Source organism: Petaurus breviceps, unplaced genomic scaffold (genome assembly GCF_028583685.1).
Source record: "Petaurus breviceps papuanus isolate PSGF00001 unplaced genomic scaffold, PetGlider_PUasm1.0 90750, whole genome shotgun sequence".
NCBI classification, from domain to species: domain Eukaryota; kingdom Metazoa; phylum Chordata; class Mammalia; order Diprotodontia; family Petauridae; genus Petaurus; species Petaurus breviceps.
The window spans coordinates 1,602,619-1,618,597 of record NW_027187335.1 but is presented as its reverse complement, the minus strand read 5'-3'; the positions used below and the strand labels follow the sequence as shown (position 1 = coordinate 1,618,597).

At 40.1% G+C, this 15,979-nt stretch overlaps 1 protein-coding gene across 8 annotated transcripts in view; it reads left to right on the top strand.

Moving 5' to 3' along the window:
- Positions 1–15,979, top strand: part of MSI2 (musashi RNA binding protein 2) — a 542,542-nt gene that overhangs the window by 172,340 nt on the left and 354,223 nt on the right. For all 8 annotated transcript variants that reach the window (XM_069067442.1, XM_069067445.1, XM_069067443.1 and 5 more), the window contains exon 6: positions 10,979–11,071. In XM_069067442.1, coding sequence (XP_068923543.1) covers positions 10,979–11,071 — 93 coding nt within the window. The remainder of the gene's footprint in view (positions 1–10,978; positions 11,072–15,979) is intronic.

The following is a 15,979-nucleotide window of genomic DNA, read 5'->3' as shown; positions in this document are numbered from 1 at the left end:
TTTAGATTCTCTTCTCTCATCTCCTTACCCCAATGTTTGCTGCCCCTGAAGTGAAAAAATAAAAAGAGAAAGAGGGAACCCAAACTTTTTGGGGACATTTAAAAATCATTTGTTTTAAATTGTATTGTGTTGAAGAAGACATATAAAAAATGTTTTATGACCTGTAATAGCTAACTTTAAAGTACCAAACTTTAAACATGGTCAAGGGCAGATTGTGCTTTGCATGCATTAGGTAAGCTCAGTTTATGTTGCTTGGCAAGGAAAATGAGCTAGTCCAATCCAGACATTTTCCAGGTTTAGTGATGTGCCCACGGTCATGCAGATAGTAGAGAGAACTCATTTTTGTATAGTAATAGCTTTTCAAAGCACTTTCCTTATAATAGCCTTTTGAATTAGGTAGTGCAAGGAATATGATTTGTGTTTTATTGAAGGTACAACTTAGGGAAGTTCAGTAACTTATATAAGGTCAACTAATTAAAAGACAAAACCGGGCCTTGAACTCAAGGCCTTTGATTCCAACTTGAGGGAATGAATGTTTGTTTCCACTCTGTCTACCATATCTTGATACTCAAGGTATAGTTGTTGTTCAGTCATTTTTCAGTCCTTTCCTACTCTTCGTGACCCCATTTGGGTTTTTTTTTTTTTGATAAAGATACTGGAGTAGTTTGCCGTTTCCTTCTCCAACTCAGTCTACAAAGAAAACCAAGACAGAGTTAAGTGACTTGCACAGTTAGTGTCTGAGGCCAGATTTGAACTCGGGGAGATGAGTCTTCCTGACTCCAGGTCTAGCACTCTATCTACTGTGCCATCTACCAGTCCCAAGGTACACTCTGGGGTTAAATCAGCTTGGGAACTGTTTGGCATTGTTGCTATGGGAAAATGGACTCCGAGTTCCCATTTGGGATCATGGGCTCTCATACCTTTCTTTCCTGTCTCTTAGTAGCTCATTATCTGTGCACGTGCACATAGGAGAGGGAGTTTATCCTTGTTCTTTGTCATATGTTTTAAGACTTTTTTTAATGCAAAAAAGGACTAGCAGATATTAATAACTTTGCTGTCCAGTATTATTATTTTTCTGATTGCATTTGTATTATTGCAGGCACTGCAAGAGCTTTTTGGGACCATTCTGTGTGGAAAACCCACAAGACTCCAGCATTTAGTGGAGTGCTTGGTGTATAGTAGTATGTGCTTAATAAAGGCTAAGTTGGCTGACTGAAGCATGTTGAGATGATGAGTAGGGAAGAAGACCACAGCCTTCTGCCTTGTATCATAACTAGAGGCCATGAAACTGCCTGTTGGCTTCCTACCAAGTTAGGGCATCAATAAATTGCATGATGGTCAGTTATCATTCTCTACCCGATCTTTTGGATTTTATGGCAAGGTTCTGAACTTCTCATGTTTTCTTGTTGAACAGTCATGGACACAGACCATCTCTCTTTCATCTTTCCCACCCTTCTCTCAGATCTCCTTGTAAGTTGGTGCCAGAATGAAGCTATCATTCCCCAGCACAGATCAGACCAGCCTGTTGGTGGACAGCTCTTTTTCGACAGGAGAGAACAGAGAATGGAAAGAAGGATAGAAGAAAGGATAGTGACAAAAAAAGTCAGAAAGATAGACGGGAATTTAAAACATTTGCTTGGGGCTGGTGTTGAGAAGAGAATTTTGAAATGAACAAATGTGATATGGAGGCAGTTGGTGCAGAACTACAGAGCCCAGGTCTTATTGCCTTGCTGAAGAGACCCTGTAATTTCATTACAAGATCATTTTCCCCATTAGGTGAGTTATTGTTGTTTTAATCAGAGGTAATGTTGTAATCTGACCATGCAGCATAATTGAGTATAAAATATTTTTTATTCCCGTATAGATGGAGGATTTTCCCCCAATTATAAACCAATTCCAAAGGCACCCAGGCCCAAGAAGGATGCATTGTCGAGCCATAGATTAGGTTCTAGTGCTTTGGTTAATATGTTTTTGGGGGGAGGCAAGGGAGAAGCCTTGAAGAAACATTGAGGTTTATGTTTGTAATGAGTTTTCCTCTGAAGTTAATGTAATTTCTGCAATTTGTGATGCAAATAAAATACTTTGGCACCTTTTGTAGGCTGGGCAAATTGGGGTAATGGAGACTGACAGAAAGAGCTCTCGAAGAAGGGGAGGGGTGGAGCGGACAACCAGTTAGATGGGTTTTGTTGGCCATTTAGTCGACCAATTTTAAGCCTTTTTGCCTTCAGTCCTTTAGTTAGGAATTTTTTTGGCCAGACCACCTACCATTTTGTTTATTCTTAGGAATTGGGCTTGGACAGAATGGGAAGTGTGTCTGTGGGGGGTAGGGGTGGGAGAGAGCTCTCCATATTGATGTTTCTGGGCATATCATATCCCCATCCCATTCCCCTCTTGTTGCTAGGCTGGGCTGACCTCCTGGACAGGAAGTCTGCTTTGATGTTTTTCACCATCTGGCTGTCTTTTTGTGTGTTTTAAAACAGAGGACTGTAGGCAGAGGGCACTGCTTACCATAGGGGATAAATCCCTAAAGGCAGAGTATTTAATCATCAGAGACAGGCAGTGGAACCAACCTCATAGCTGCACCATGTCTCTCCGTACCCCACCCACCCCCATTTTTCCTTATCCTAAGTTCACTGTAATGAACACCTATCAAGGAATTGTTCTAAATGCCTGTGTGAGAGCTTGGTGTTGGCTTATTTTGTTAGAGAAGCAGCCAAGAATAGCAGAAAGGGCACTGGACTTTGACTCAGGGGACCTGAGTTCAAGTCTCAGCTGACGCTCACTGAATGACTGTGGGTAAGTCAGTTTCACCAGTTAGTACTTCTGTTTCCTCATACATAAAAGAAAAAGTGAGATGAGAGAATCTTGAAGGTCCCTTCCAGTGCTAATATTTGATGACTCAAGTCATGTTTCATGGTTTGTACTGGTTACCCTTGCAGAGTTCTTGATTCTCATCTCCTCACTCATCCCCTGCAAAATCCCTCAGCTCCCTTGGCCTCAGTTCCCTTTTCTGTACAATCAAGGGGTTAGTCTGGTTTGTCTTGAAGTCTGACTCTTACAGGTGATATTCTGTATCCTAGGTTCTTTCTATCAGTGTTTCCTAACCATGGTCTGTAAAAAGTTTACTGCTTCACAAAACTTTTACTACCAAAGGTCTTTATTTTTTTTAATCTATTAAAAAAATTGGCTTCACTCTCTGTCTCTGTCTCCCCCTTTCTCTCCCTCTTCCTCCCTCCTTCCTTCTTTCTGCTCTCCCACTTCTGGACCAGCTCTTAGTTCAGGTCTCCCTTGCCTCCCCCCCCCCCCCCCACCTCCTCTACCTTCCTTTGCCCTGGGTTACCAGTGACAAGGGTGGAGCTTTGTCTATTTTGCCATTCTGCTGTGTAGTTTAGATTGGGAAACTCTACTAGAGGTAACACAATTTCAAGCAATTCACCAAGGTGCGAGAGAAACTATTAGTGTGGTGTGGTTCTTGAGCAGTAAAAGCTGGCAGAGTTGAACAGAGAAAAGATGCTATTGTAAGTGTGAGACTAGGAAATATTGCCAAGCCAACAAATGTCTTGTGTTCTCTTATGGGGGGAGAGTATGTAGCCAAGAAATGGAAAGGCCTTTTCAGGAAATTGTTGATGGTAAGGGCTGGCTTCTTTCTGTGAGCCTCATGTAGACAGCCATTGCTCTCCAAGGCCATTTCTTGTCCCATAGTGTATCTTCCAGTGTTGGTATTTATGCTTGATGATGGTAGTAGCCATTTTGGGGGAGGGGACATTGATTAGAACTGCAGGTGACCTGAGGTCATCTAATTCATCCCTCTTCTGCCCATGGCAACCCCCGCCCATTTTACAGATGAGTAAATAAAGATCAGGAATGTGAGAAACCTAAAAGGATAGCCCTGTCGGTAAGCAGCAGAGCTGGGATTCAAACCAAGGGCTTCTGACTCAAATTCAATGATCTTCTCATTGTGTCATGCTGCCTTCATGCTTATTGGTTTTCAGATCTACTTAGTTAATAGTGTCCATTGTCCATTTGTTTTCTCAAATGATCTTCAGTCTCTGTAGGAAGTAGCAGACATGGAAATCTCTAAGTTCATGTCTAAAAATATTTCATCTTCATTTTACTACTTTTTGGGAAAACAGAAAATCTGACCAATAGCCCTAGAATCTGACATACCACATGGAAGTACAGTCTTTCCACGGGTATCTTCCTTCCCTCCCTCCTTTATTCCTTCTTCTCTTCCTTCCTCTCTCTCCCTTTCCCTCCCTCCCTGCTTCCTTCCCTCCCTCCACCCTTACTTCCTCTTTTCCTTGTCCCTTCCTTCCTCTCTCCTCCCTCAGAAGGGCTAAATCTTCAGACAGAGGCAAAGAATAGAGGGCTCTCTGCAACTCAATGTAATATTAATGTGATCTTCCCCTGACCATTAATAGGCCCCATGTGAAGCCCATTAAGGGAAACTTGTTTAGGAAGGCTTACTTGTAGGAAGGCTTTCATACCTTTTGTTAATTTCTAATTAGGAGCTGAGTCACTGAGGGTTGTGATGCCCTCTGGCTCTAAAAAGGGTATATATACTCTGAGGTTAGCATTTTACTTTGAGGTTCACTCATTGGAAGAGTTCTTGTGATTTGACCAGATGAGACTCTAGGTAGCCTTTAAGGACCCCCCTCCCAACCCCACTTTGAAAAACCCAGATGTTGGTAGTTGTTTCTCTGGTAACTATGTATATATTGCCTTGGTCAGATAGTTGGATCTGTCTGTTGATCTGTGCTAATTTCTCAGACAGAAGCCCTGTCTTTTGGTATTTATTGCTCTGCTTATATTTTTTTTCTGAAATTCAGGGTGCCAACCCTTCCCCTGAACGAGTGAATGTAATTAAAATAAAATTATTGACATCTTTTTGAGCAGTCTTTTCTAGTAAAGTAGATAAAAGAACCTGTACTAACAGCTATACTGGGTTTGCCAGTATGCTTGTCTTTACTTTTAATTTGCAATTTCTCAATCTAATTTCTCAAATGATCTTCAGTCTCTGTAGGAAGTAGCAGACATGGAAATCCCTAAGTTCATGCCTAAAAATATTTTATCTTCATTTTACTACATTTTGGTAAAACAAAAATCTGACCAACAGCCTTAGAATCTGACATACCACATGGAAATACAGTTTCTTGACCCAGTTCTTAGATTTATGTTTATGCTAAAAGAATGAGTAGTGGAGTTGCAGTGGTATTCCCAGAAATTTTTACATTTCTGCCAACAGTTGCTTTAGTTAAAATTCTAGACATTCTCTACCCTACATCCGAGTAAAACTGTGTTGGATGGAACCCCTTCAGGCCCACTATGTTCAGAAGATGCCATAGCCTTAGAGGCTGGGGCCAGGGGCAGGGCATGGCTTTGCTTCCAGTAACTCTTCCAAAACCATACCCAGAGATGGTCCTTTGGTGGAAAACATTTTTTCTTCAAAATTCCTCTACAAAAACTCTACCAAGGGATAGGACATGATCTTGTGACTTCTTTGGTAGAGGAAATTTTTGGAGGTATAAACTAGTACCTTCCTTCCAAATTATCTTGAGAGAGATTCTGGGAGCTCTCAGAGGTTAAATGACTTGCCCAGGATCACACAGCTTGTATAAGTAAGAGATAGGACTAAAGCTCTGGTCTTCCTGGTTCTGAAGGCTATTCTCCTAGATAGATAGATAGATGATAGATAGATGATAGACAGATAGATAGATAGATAGATAGGACTACTCTCCTAGATAGATAGATAAATAAAGACTAGGATTTATGTAGCACTTTCAGATGAATAAAGCACTTTGCCTTCGTTATTTCATTTAATCCTCACAATAGTCCTTTGATCTGGGTGTCAATAGTAATCCCATTTTACCAATGAGGAAATTGAGGGTCTGATAGGTTAAATGACCTGCTCAGTGTCAAGTCATAACAGGATTTGAACTTGGGTCTTCCTTACTCCAAGCCTATCACTCTCTCTTCTATCTCATGCTGCTTTTTAATTCTAATACTCTATGAAAAATATAAAAAAAAACCAAAAGCTACACTTAAAAAAGGTAAGCAGCATAATGGATTATTGGGATTGTCTGTACAGGGAGAAGTGATTGACTCTTTGTGTGTGGCTGGTCTTCATGGCACCATGATCTTGCATCCTCAGCTCAAAGCAGGCTAAGGAATGCTTCCTTTGAGTTAATGATTGCACTGTCTTAATGACCAGATGTCTGGCTGAGCAGTAAGGGGACCTTGCTGTGGAAAAGTCCCAAGTGGTACATGCATTTGGGGAGTGGGAAAATCCCAGGACCTTTGTGTTTCTTTCTCTTTCCCATGATGGGACTCTTGTAGATGTTGGATAGGAGTGTTTGAAGGTAACCAGTAGAGTACCCTGCCTGATTTCAATCACAGTCAAATTAGGGGATAAATGTCAGATAAAATATCTGTCCAATTTAGCATCCTGAAGTAATGCCTTCATGTCCTGAGAAGATGCTTTAGCAGCTTTTATGGGTGTTTTTTTCTGACTTTCAAACCTTTGTCTGCCCAAGGACAAGTTTTGGATAGACTCTTTACAGGTTCATACCTCTAGAGCTGGAGGTGACTTCCAAGGAGTGTATATAGTTCATGTAGTTCAACTGCCTCATTTTACAGACAAGGAAATTAAGGCTACAAAAGGTTCAGTTACCTGCCTGAGGTCATATGGGTCCTCAGTGTCACATAGATTTGAATGTAAGCTCCTTGAGGGAAGGACTCTTCTATTTTGTCTTTACATCCCTAGCATCTAGCACAGTGTCAGGCACATTGTTTAAATGTATCATATACCTCCTAATTGTAATATTTGCTACAATTTTAAATATTTTTAGATATTTCTTAAATTTGAACTAATTCATTGCCTGAAAGTCAATAGCATTTAGGGAAGGATGAGGTTTAACTCTCCTCCCACTCTATGAACACACATGTAACACACACTCACTCCTATTTGAATTGTGGTGATTAAAAAAAAGAAGACGACTTTTAGACTTTAGCCTCACCAAGGCACTGGTCAGGTTCAACCAGACTCTTCCTTCCCCTTCACCTCAAGGGCAATAGAAATAAAAGTGGCCTAAGATGAGAAGGGTATTGGGCTTTCCTTCTTCCTGGTCCCCCATATGCAAATCATTTAGCTACCCACAACCCATAGAGTCTAGATTCCTGAGTAAATCATTTCCATTCCCACCACTGTTCCCTTGGTAGGAAAAACAACAAGAGGTCAACCTGGGAGCTCCTCCATGGCTGTGCTCCTGAGTCCTGCAGGGGCAACATCGGTGAGCAGCTAACCATGTGTCTCACATCTCCCCACTGGCCTTTTCATGTCTGGAAGGTTTTGATTAAAATCATTTCCCTTTAGAGTTTCCCAAAGAGTGGGGCTTCAGTCACTGTGACCAAGTGGCTTCTTGGGGGGGGGGGGGGGAATGTTTTTAGAAGCTTTTGATACCTTTGTACCCTTTGGCCATGACTATAGTTTCTTGTGTGTGTTTGTACATGTGTGCATATACATTTGTTTGGCCCTTAATGGTTGTTTTACTTTGTATTTTTTAAGGACTTTTGGGCAGTCTGTGTGGCTCTAACAGCTAACTGGTAGATCCTGTTTTTCTAAGTTCTGTCCAGTTTCATGTTTGTGTCACAGCTGTTGAGTGGTGGAGGATGTAAAAAGAAAGTTTTTATTTAATAAGGCCTTTGGTCTTTCCTATTACTGAGAGCTGGAACACATGGTTTGCTTTAGCAATGCGGAATGAAGAAAACTTTCAGTCTTTTCATTCTCTGGGTCCTGTGGGAATACAGGTATGGACTGCCTGAAAACACACTCAGGAAAACTACAGGAAGACAGGAATACCATTTACAAAACAGAAATTAGGGAATCATTATTCATGTGACAAGAGGATTCCCCCAGGATCCCTTTGAAATGGGAACGGGAACACACTGCTTATTTACAGATCATTTAAGTGTTTGGTTGCAGACCATTAATTATAGTTTTGGGGGGGGGGGAATTTAAAGCTAAAGTGCCAAGAGCCCCTGCCAATCTGGAATTAAGTTAAAAGTGCATACAAAGCATTTCTGAAATTACAATGTAAGTGAAGTTGAAAGGAGGAATTGGGCTCATGATGCAGCTTTGGATTTTGGGAAAAGCTTTGGATTTGTAGTTCCAGTGGAACTGGGTTTAAATCTGACTCCCGACATTTACTACCTGTGTGGCTTTAGGCAGGACAATTTTCTCTACCCCACAGTTTTCTTCATGTGTCAAATGAGTGTGTGGATGATATGACCTCTAATGACCCTTTCAGCTTGGAAATATGATATTTTAATGAGGTCCTCTATGATTGATCCAGAGTCTATTTAATAGGTCTCTTTTGAAGTCCATGTTTAGTATGTAAATATCACCTTTTCTCGGAACCTGAGAAATATATCTGTCCAACTTGTTGGGGGCCAGTGAAAGTTAATGGTTGGGGAAGGTGGTTCAATTTGGAATTTAGAAGGGACTTGTGAAATTTCTGTATATACTTTTTTGTCCCTGTGACCTCAACCAGGTACACTCAGGATAGGATGAGAAGGAGAATCTTGATGACTGTAAAGTGGAATAGCTCCAGGAAGAGACGAAAAAAGACTTGGAGAAGCTGGAGCATAGGGATATTTCTGGGAGAAATAGTAACCATGAGGTTAACCGGTATTCTAGGAAAGAAAGAAGACAAGAATTCTTTACTCCAGCTCCCTGTATCAGTTGCCCACCTGTTTACTGAGAGACACTGTGAATTATTCATGGACCACAAAGTATCAGAGATAGAATGGGCCTTGGGAATCAATATAAGTCCTTCACTTTTTCCCCCTAGAATTTATTTACTTATTTTTAGTTTTCAACATTCATTTCCACAAGATTTTGAATTCCAAATTTTTTCCCCATCCCTCCCCTGCCCTAAGATGGCAAGCATACTGATTATCCCTTCCCCCAGTCTGCCCTCTCTTCTGTTCCCTGCCTTCCCCCTTACTTTCTTGTAGGGCAAAATGGATTTCTGTAACCCATTGCCTGTATATTTTATTTCCTGCTTATATGTAAAAAAATTTTACATTTGTTTTTAAAACTTTGAGTTCCAAATTCTCTCCCTTCTTCCCTCCTCACCCACCCCCATTGAGGAGACAAGCAATTCAATATAACTCCTTCACTTTAGGAAGAGATAAATTAGGTGGAGAAGTCAAAAGTACACTGGACGTGGAGTCAGCAAGACCTGAGTTCAAATTGGGCCTCAGTCACTCACTGGCTATGTGAACCTGGGCAAATCACTTCACCTCTGTCTGCCTCTGTTTCCTTATCTGTAAAATGGGTATTATAATAATAACACCAACCTCCAGGTTGTCATGATGATCAAATGAGTTAATATTTGGAAAGGGCTTGGAAAACCTTAAAGTACTCTATAAATGCAAGTTTGTTATTGTTGTTATCATCTACACTATTATTATTCTTCCTCCTATTAGGTCCATGAAACTCAGATGTAAAGTGACTTGTCACAAGTTCACAGTGAATTAGCAGTACTAAATCCCAAGGGTCCTGACTTCTCCTCTCCTGCTTTTCCCATTGTCACTTCATGGTGACTTCAGCCATGTCTTTTTACTCAAGTACAATCATCCCTTCCACATCACGGGGTTAGGGGCATGATGCCCCCATGCAATCTGGAAAATCCACAGAAAATTCTTTGGCCTTCCCTTCATACCAGAGGAAATTTCTGAATTATTATGGTATTAAATATTCATATTATATGATACTATACATATACTTTATGCATTTCTGAGTTTCTAAACTTTTTATTTGTTATCTGCAGCTTCCTTAAAACTCCTCCAAAATTCCCATTTAATTTCTTATGCCAACCCTTGAATCCTTGATAGGGAAAGTCGTGATATGAAAGGAATTACTGTAATATTAAAATTTTTTATACTTATAAAATACATAGATATACATATGCCTTTATATGCACATGTGCTAAATTGTCCATTTATTGCGCACAACTAAGTTACCCACAACTTTTATGAGACATCCCTGCTTGTGCAGTCCTTCTGTTGTGTATATGGAGATAGAATAACTTTATTTTCTTGGGAATAGTCCTCCGTTGCCAAGCGGCTCAGACTGCTGTGTTGAGTGTTCATGCAAAGCCTCCTTTTTTTGGTCTCATTACAGCCCTCCAGCCCTTGCTGTTACTGAACCGCCTACTTCCAAGGATCCCAGATTCAGAATTTTAGCCTGAAAAATCACCTTAATAGTCAGATGTCCTCACATTACAGATGCTGACACTGAGGCTGGGAGAGGTGAAGGAATTTGTTCAAAGGTCACATAAGTCAATAGCAGAGCTGGGTTTCAGACCCAGAACCTCTTAGCCCAGATCCAGAAGACTCCTTTCCTCTGACACATGTGTCCCTTCTCTTGTTTCCAGGCTCACTGGTTAGAAAGGCTGTTCTGAAACTGTTCAGCTGTAAATCTGTGCTAGGATATAAAGTGATATGTCATCACTTCTTACCTGAAGGAATGATCTGTTTGAGTGTATTTTGTCATTACTGGTTTGATGGGTTTTTCCCCACCCCACCCCACTTCTATACTGTGCTTTTAGTTATCTTGTTGATTTAGGTTTCTTAGGAGCAAAATAGCTTTGAACTGTTGTGTTTTCTGTTAATAAATCATAATGGAGCTGGGTTTTACAATTAGAACCCTGGTCCTTGGACTACAGCAGGTCTCCAACTTGGAAATAACCAGTAACTATCTACAGAATCCACTTGAATTTTGAGTAGATTCTGAGTTGACTTCCTGGAGAAAGATTCCTATCAATCAGATTAGGCAGGTGGCTTGGAAAAACAGTACACAGGTTCAAGTAATCTGGTTAACACCTCTCTCTCCCTCTCTTCTTTCCTTCTCCCTCTCCCTCCTTCCCTTCCTCCCTCTTTCTCTCTCTCTCCCTCCCCCCCTCCCCCTTTGCAGATGGTGACAAGGACAAAGAAAATCTTTGTGGGCGGATTATCTGCGAATACAGTTGTAGAAGATGTAAAGCAGTATTTTGAGCAGTTTGGCAAGGTAAGTACCTGTGTGTTGCATGGTGGAACCAGAAGATTATCCACTTTGTGTTTGGAGTTCTCTTGGTACCTTCATAAAGGCCTAGAATGACTTATGTTCATGTCTAAATTCAGGCGAGAGCAGTATGAGTTGAGAGGGAAAGGTTAGACTTACAGTGAGTGCTCTGTGTTGTAGAGGCCTCCTTTAGTAGACAGCCTGACCTTTCAGTCTGATCTTGCTGGCATTTTGACATTACATAGGGGAGAGGGGCAAGGAGATTAGAGGTAGGGATTAAGAATTAGTGGCTGAAGATTTGGCAAGAGCTTGGATTATGAGTCTGAGGTGATAGTGGTTTTGACAGACACTAGAAAAGAGGGCTCTTAGTCATTAGTCACCTGGTCTGATTCTGTTGCTTTCTGGAAAATACATCGAATTTCAGAAAAAAATGTGGATTTGTATGAACTGATACAGAGCATGTTAAGCAGAACCAAGAGAACAAGATGTAGAATGACCACAGTAATTGTAAATGCAAGTGATTAGTCAAAGGAAATTGGAATAGTGAGTAATGGAAAAACCAATGAACAGCCCAGAGAGGAGAAAACATACCCTTCCCTCATGACAGAAGTGGAGAACTAATAGCACTGAATATTGTGGACATTGTCAGATGTGGCTTGTGTATCATCTGATTTTGCTAAATTGTTTTCTTTGTCACTAGGGATGTTGACTCTGGAGGGGGCAGTAAGTAGAGGAAAGATCGATATAAAGACAAAAGGCATCAGTAAAATGTACAAAAATATAAAAACAGAAGGAGCAAATTCAATCTTAGTATGAAATTTATTCTACTTTAAGTCTACTAAGTAATAGCTAAGACTTTGTCATCTATACCTTCATATATGTCTATAATGTACCCAAATGAAGAGGCCCAAAGCTATTGAAATCATGTTTGTTATTCTCTAAGAAGGAAGGAAAAAAAAAATGTGGAGACTATAATAGACTCAGGAATGACAGAGACAGAGAGAGAGGGACAAAGGGAGGGAAGAGGGAAGGAGAGAGAGACAGATAAAGAGAAATAGAAATCGAAAGAAACATGGATAGAGGAGGCTTTCTTGGGTTCTGTACAGCTGAGCCCTTCTTGGCTAAGGCACCCAAGGGAGAGCCTGTGAATGCAACCAACCTCTAGCTGTTAAGAGTTTGCAAGCTGAATGTTTGTGAAATGGCAGTAAAACTATCCCTAAGGCCTCTGTTGCCTAGAACAGGCTGAGAGCAACATTTAGAGCCATAAATCAGTCAGGAAAGAGTGTGGTCTTTTTGCTGTGAATTCACTTCTGCCTCGAGGACCCCCCCTTTTTTTGCCCTGTTTCCATGGGGAATCTAGACCCCATTCAGTTTGGCATTTTCCTTGGAGAGGCACCTTTCTCGTGCATGTGTGTTCAAGCACCCTGCATCGTGCCTTGTGTGGTGCACACTATGCGCTTAATTAAAATGTTTGTTGAATTGATTTCAAGTGGGGCAGCTGTTATGTCGCTGTCCCTATTGCAGGCCTGGGATAATAACAGCTCATGTTTATAGCGCACTTTGGGGGTTTGCTTAGAGTATCTCATTTGACCTTCACAACACCCTGAGGTAGGTGATCTTATTATCCCCATTTTACAGTTGAGGAAACTGAAGCACAGAGAGATGAAATGATTTATTTTTTCCAGTGTCACACAGTCAGTAACTAACTGGCTAAGGTGGGGTTTGAACTTGGGTTTTCCTGACTCTATCCTGGGCTTGGGCCTCCCGAGTCTTACCCAAGATGGCTGAGCTGGGGGAATGTTACCAAACTGCCAGGTGACTCAGTTTCTCCTTACCTTTTCACCATCTATTCCAGCTCTGCTTTATGGTTTCATTTATTGTGTGTGTCCTTTTTCTGGTGCAGATTCTGTGATGTTCTTGACTCTTCTCTAGACTCTGAATCTTGTAGACCTCTGGTTTAGAGGATGTCATTGTCTAGGAATGATCAGTCTTCTTCTGTTATTATAAGAAAGTCCTTAGTTTATAGAGTGATGAAAAGGCTTCAGGGATAATAATGTAGGGATTCTTAACTTTTATTTTGTGTCTGGACTCTTGGCAATCTGATGAAATCTAGGCTCCTTTCCTCAGAATGAGGATTTTTAATAATTGAATATTTTTTTAAATTTTAAAATAATTGAAAGAAATGCTAAATTTCACTTAGAGCTTAATAAAAATAAAAATTAAAAATTTCCCCATCCTTGTTCACGAATCTCTTGAAATCTGTCCACAGATTCCTTGGTGGTGGTGGTGGGGTATCTATGGATTCCAGGTTAAGAACCCCTGTAGTGGTTGATAGAGAATGGGATATGAAGGCAGAACGAAGTGTGTTCAAATCCTGCTGCAAGCAGTTACTAGTTCTGTGACTCTGGGCAAGTCCCTTAGCTTCTCTGTGCTGCAGTTCCCTCATCTATAAAATGAGAGAGTTGGACTCAGTAGCCTTCTGAGGTCCTTTCCTGCTCTAAATCTCTTATCCTATGTCTGCTAGTCATTAGTCTATGAACTTGGAGTAGGTATAGGGTAACACTAAAACTTTCAGATGACTTGCTCACCCAGTTTCCATCCTAACCTAGAGTATGCATTTGTGAGATCTCTGGATGGGACTAAGGCTATAGTCTTTGGCCTTGGGGTGGAGTTTTTCTCCATGTGAAGTTAATCGACCCACATGGGGATCGAAGCCAAGTAACAGAAAATCAAAACCCTTTATCCTGTCCTTTGTAATTTGGCACATTGACACAGCTGTCCCCCAAGGTTGATTCTGAAACAACCTTACAAATAGCCACTTGCTGATTCCCTTGGGTGAGTGATGATTAATGCTGAGAAGATTGTATGGAATACCAAAGTATTGGTTGAGTATTTCTCCGTAAAGCTGGTTTAAAATACCAGGCAAGTGTTGTCTAACATCTAATACTACCTTGCCAGGGGAAGAGTCTGAAAGGAGTTGAACCCTCTGATTTCCATTGTAGGGGTATATGTTGATCAGCTTATTGTGGAGTAAGGGTAGTAGAGATGTTCTCATTCATGAGTTGAAAATCCCTTATTTTTTTTTTCCTTCAAGTCTTAACCTATTTTGGAATTTTATAAACATATTGAAGGATATAAAAAAAGGAAATTGACTTTGCTTAGGAAACACTTATTACATTGCTCCAAACAGGTTCCTGCCTGTCAGTATGCTAGTTCTTTCCTCTATACCCCCTACCTTTAAGTTTCTTTTTCCTCTTAGGGGGAAAAAAACTTAAAACACATTTAAAATTGTGGGTTTTTTTTTTTATTAGCTTTAGAATATATGGCCTTTTGTTTTTACATCAGCTCCTTTTCTAATTGTGTCCTTCCTTTCTCCCTTACCCAGAGATCTAATTGTATCAGAGAATAAAAAAGAAAGGGGGGGGGGAAGCAAGTTGGCAAAACCAACACACTGACTGACTGAGAGTATATATAATATTTCATATCCTTAGTCTACTTTTGTAGTTATAGTAACTTTTAAAAATCTTCTAATTTTAATAAATTCTATTTGAATAAATTCTTTTTAATAAATCCTAGTTCTAATAAAAAGTTTCTTATATAGTGATTTGCAATTTACAAAGCACTTTGTATGCTTCAACAATGCTGTTAAAGTGTCATACCCATTTTATAGATGAGAAAAGTGAGGTTCAGAAAAATGTATTTATTTGACCATGGTCATATAGCTAGTAAGTAGCCCAGCTGGAATAGCTTCTCGTTAAATGTTCTTTTTTAGAAAAGTCTTATTGATGCTTTTTACCCATGATTAACATTTCCCAATATCATTTTCCCAACATAGCTTTCTCATATGAAAAAGAACTATTCCTGTACCTTTTCCCAGACCTATAGACCATACATTGCTGCTTCACTCCTCTGGTGACATGATTGTCCCTAGCATTGATCTGAATCCTGCAGTCTTTTGGTATCATTTTCCTTTAGAGAATTGTGGTTGCTGTGTATGTTGTTCTTGTGATTTTACTTTGCGTCAGTTCATACAAGTCTTCTCAAGTTTTTCTGAATTCTTCCCATTTAATTCTATTTCCATAATACTGGAAAGCAGACATATACATGGGTTCTTAAAACAGCTCCACTTTTGTCAGGGAATGGGTTAACTGTAGTTCTCTCACATACATACAATCTCCCCCGTTGGTACTTACTGTGTATAAAACCACTCATTTAATTTTTCAATAACATTTACAGAATCCGGCAGGATGTGTAAACTTATCAAGCCTTTTATTAAAAGACTAAGGAGGCTTTTGGATATATCAAAACCATAATGCTCTCTTAGCTCATATTTTCAATGATAATAATAGTTTTTAATACATGTGCTTGCATCTCCCCTTGGCTTGTCCCCAGAATATCCTGTTGTTTTATTTAGGCTCATCTTTTGTCCTTGTGAATTGTGTCTGCCCAACTTTTAGGACTACATATGGATTGCACCAGAAATATCAAAGTATAAGACTTAGTTCCTTTAGGCAAATATATATTCACCCACTATTTTTATTTTTCAGTTTTTTTTTTCCTTCAAGAAACAAGCATTTTTCCCCCTTTCCCTCTCCCTCTCACTGGAAAAAAAACCACAAAACCTTTCTGTCAGATAACCATTATCAAGTAAGACAAATTCCCACTCTGGCTGTGTTCAGATACATTTGTCTTAGTCTTTATCTTGAGTCCATCAACTTTCTGTTAATAAATGTATAACATAGGGACGGCTAGGTGGCGCAATGAATAGAGCACCAGCCTTGGAGTCAGGACCTGAGTGTGAATGTGGTCTCAGACACTTACCACAAAAACTAGCCCTGTGACCTTGGGCAAGTCACTTAACCCCAATTGCCCTCAAAAAAAGGCAAAAAAAAAAAAGAATTATCTAGGTCTCAA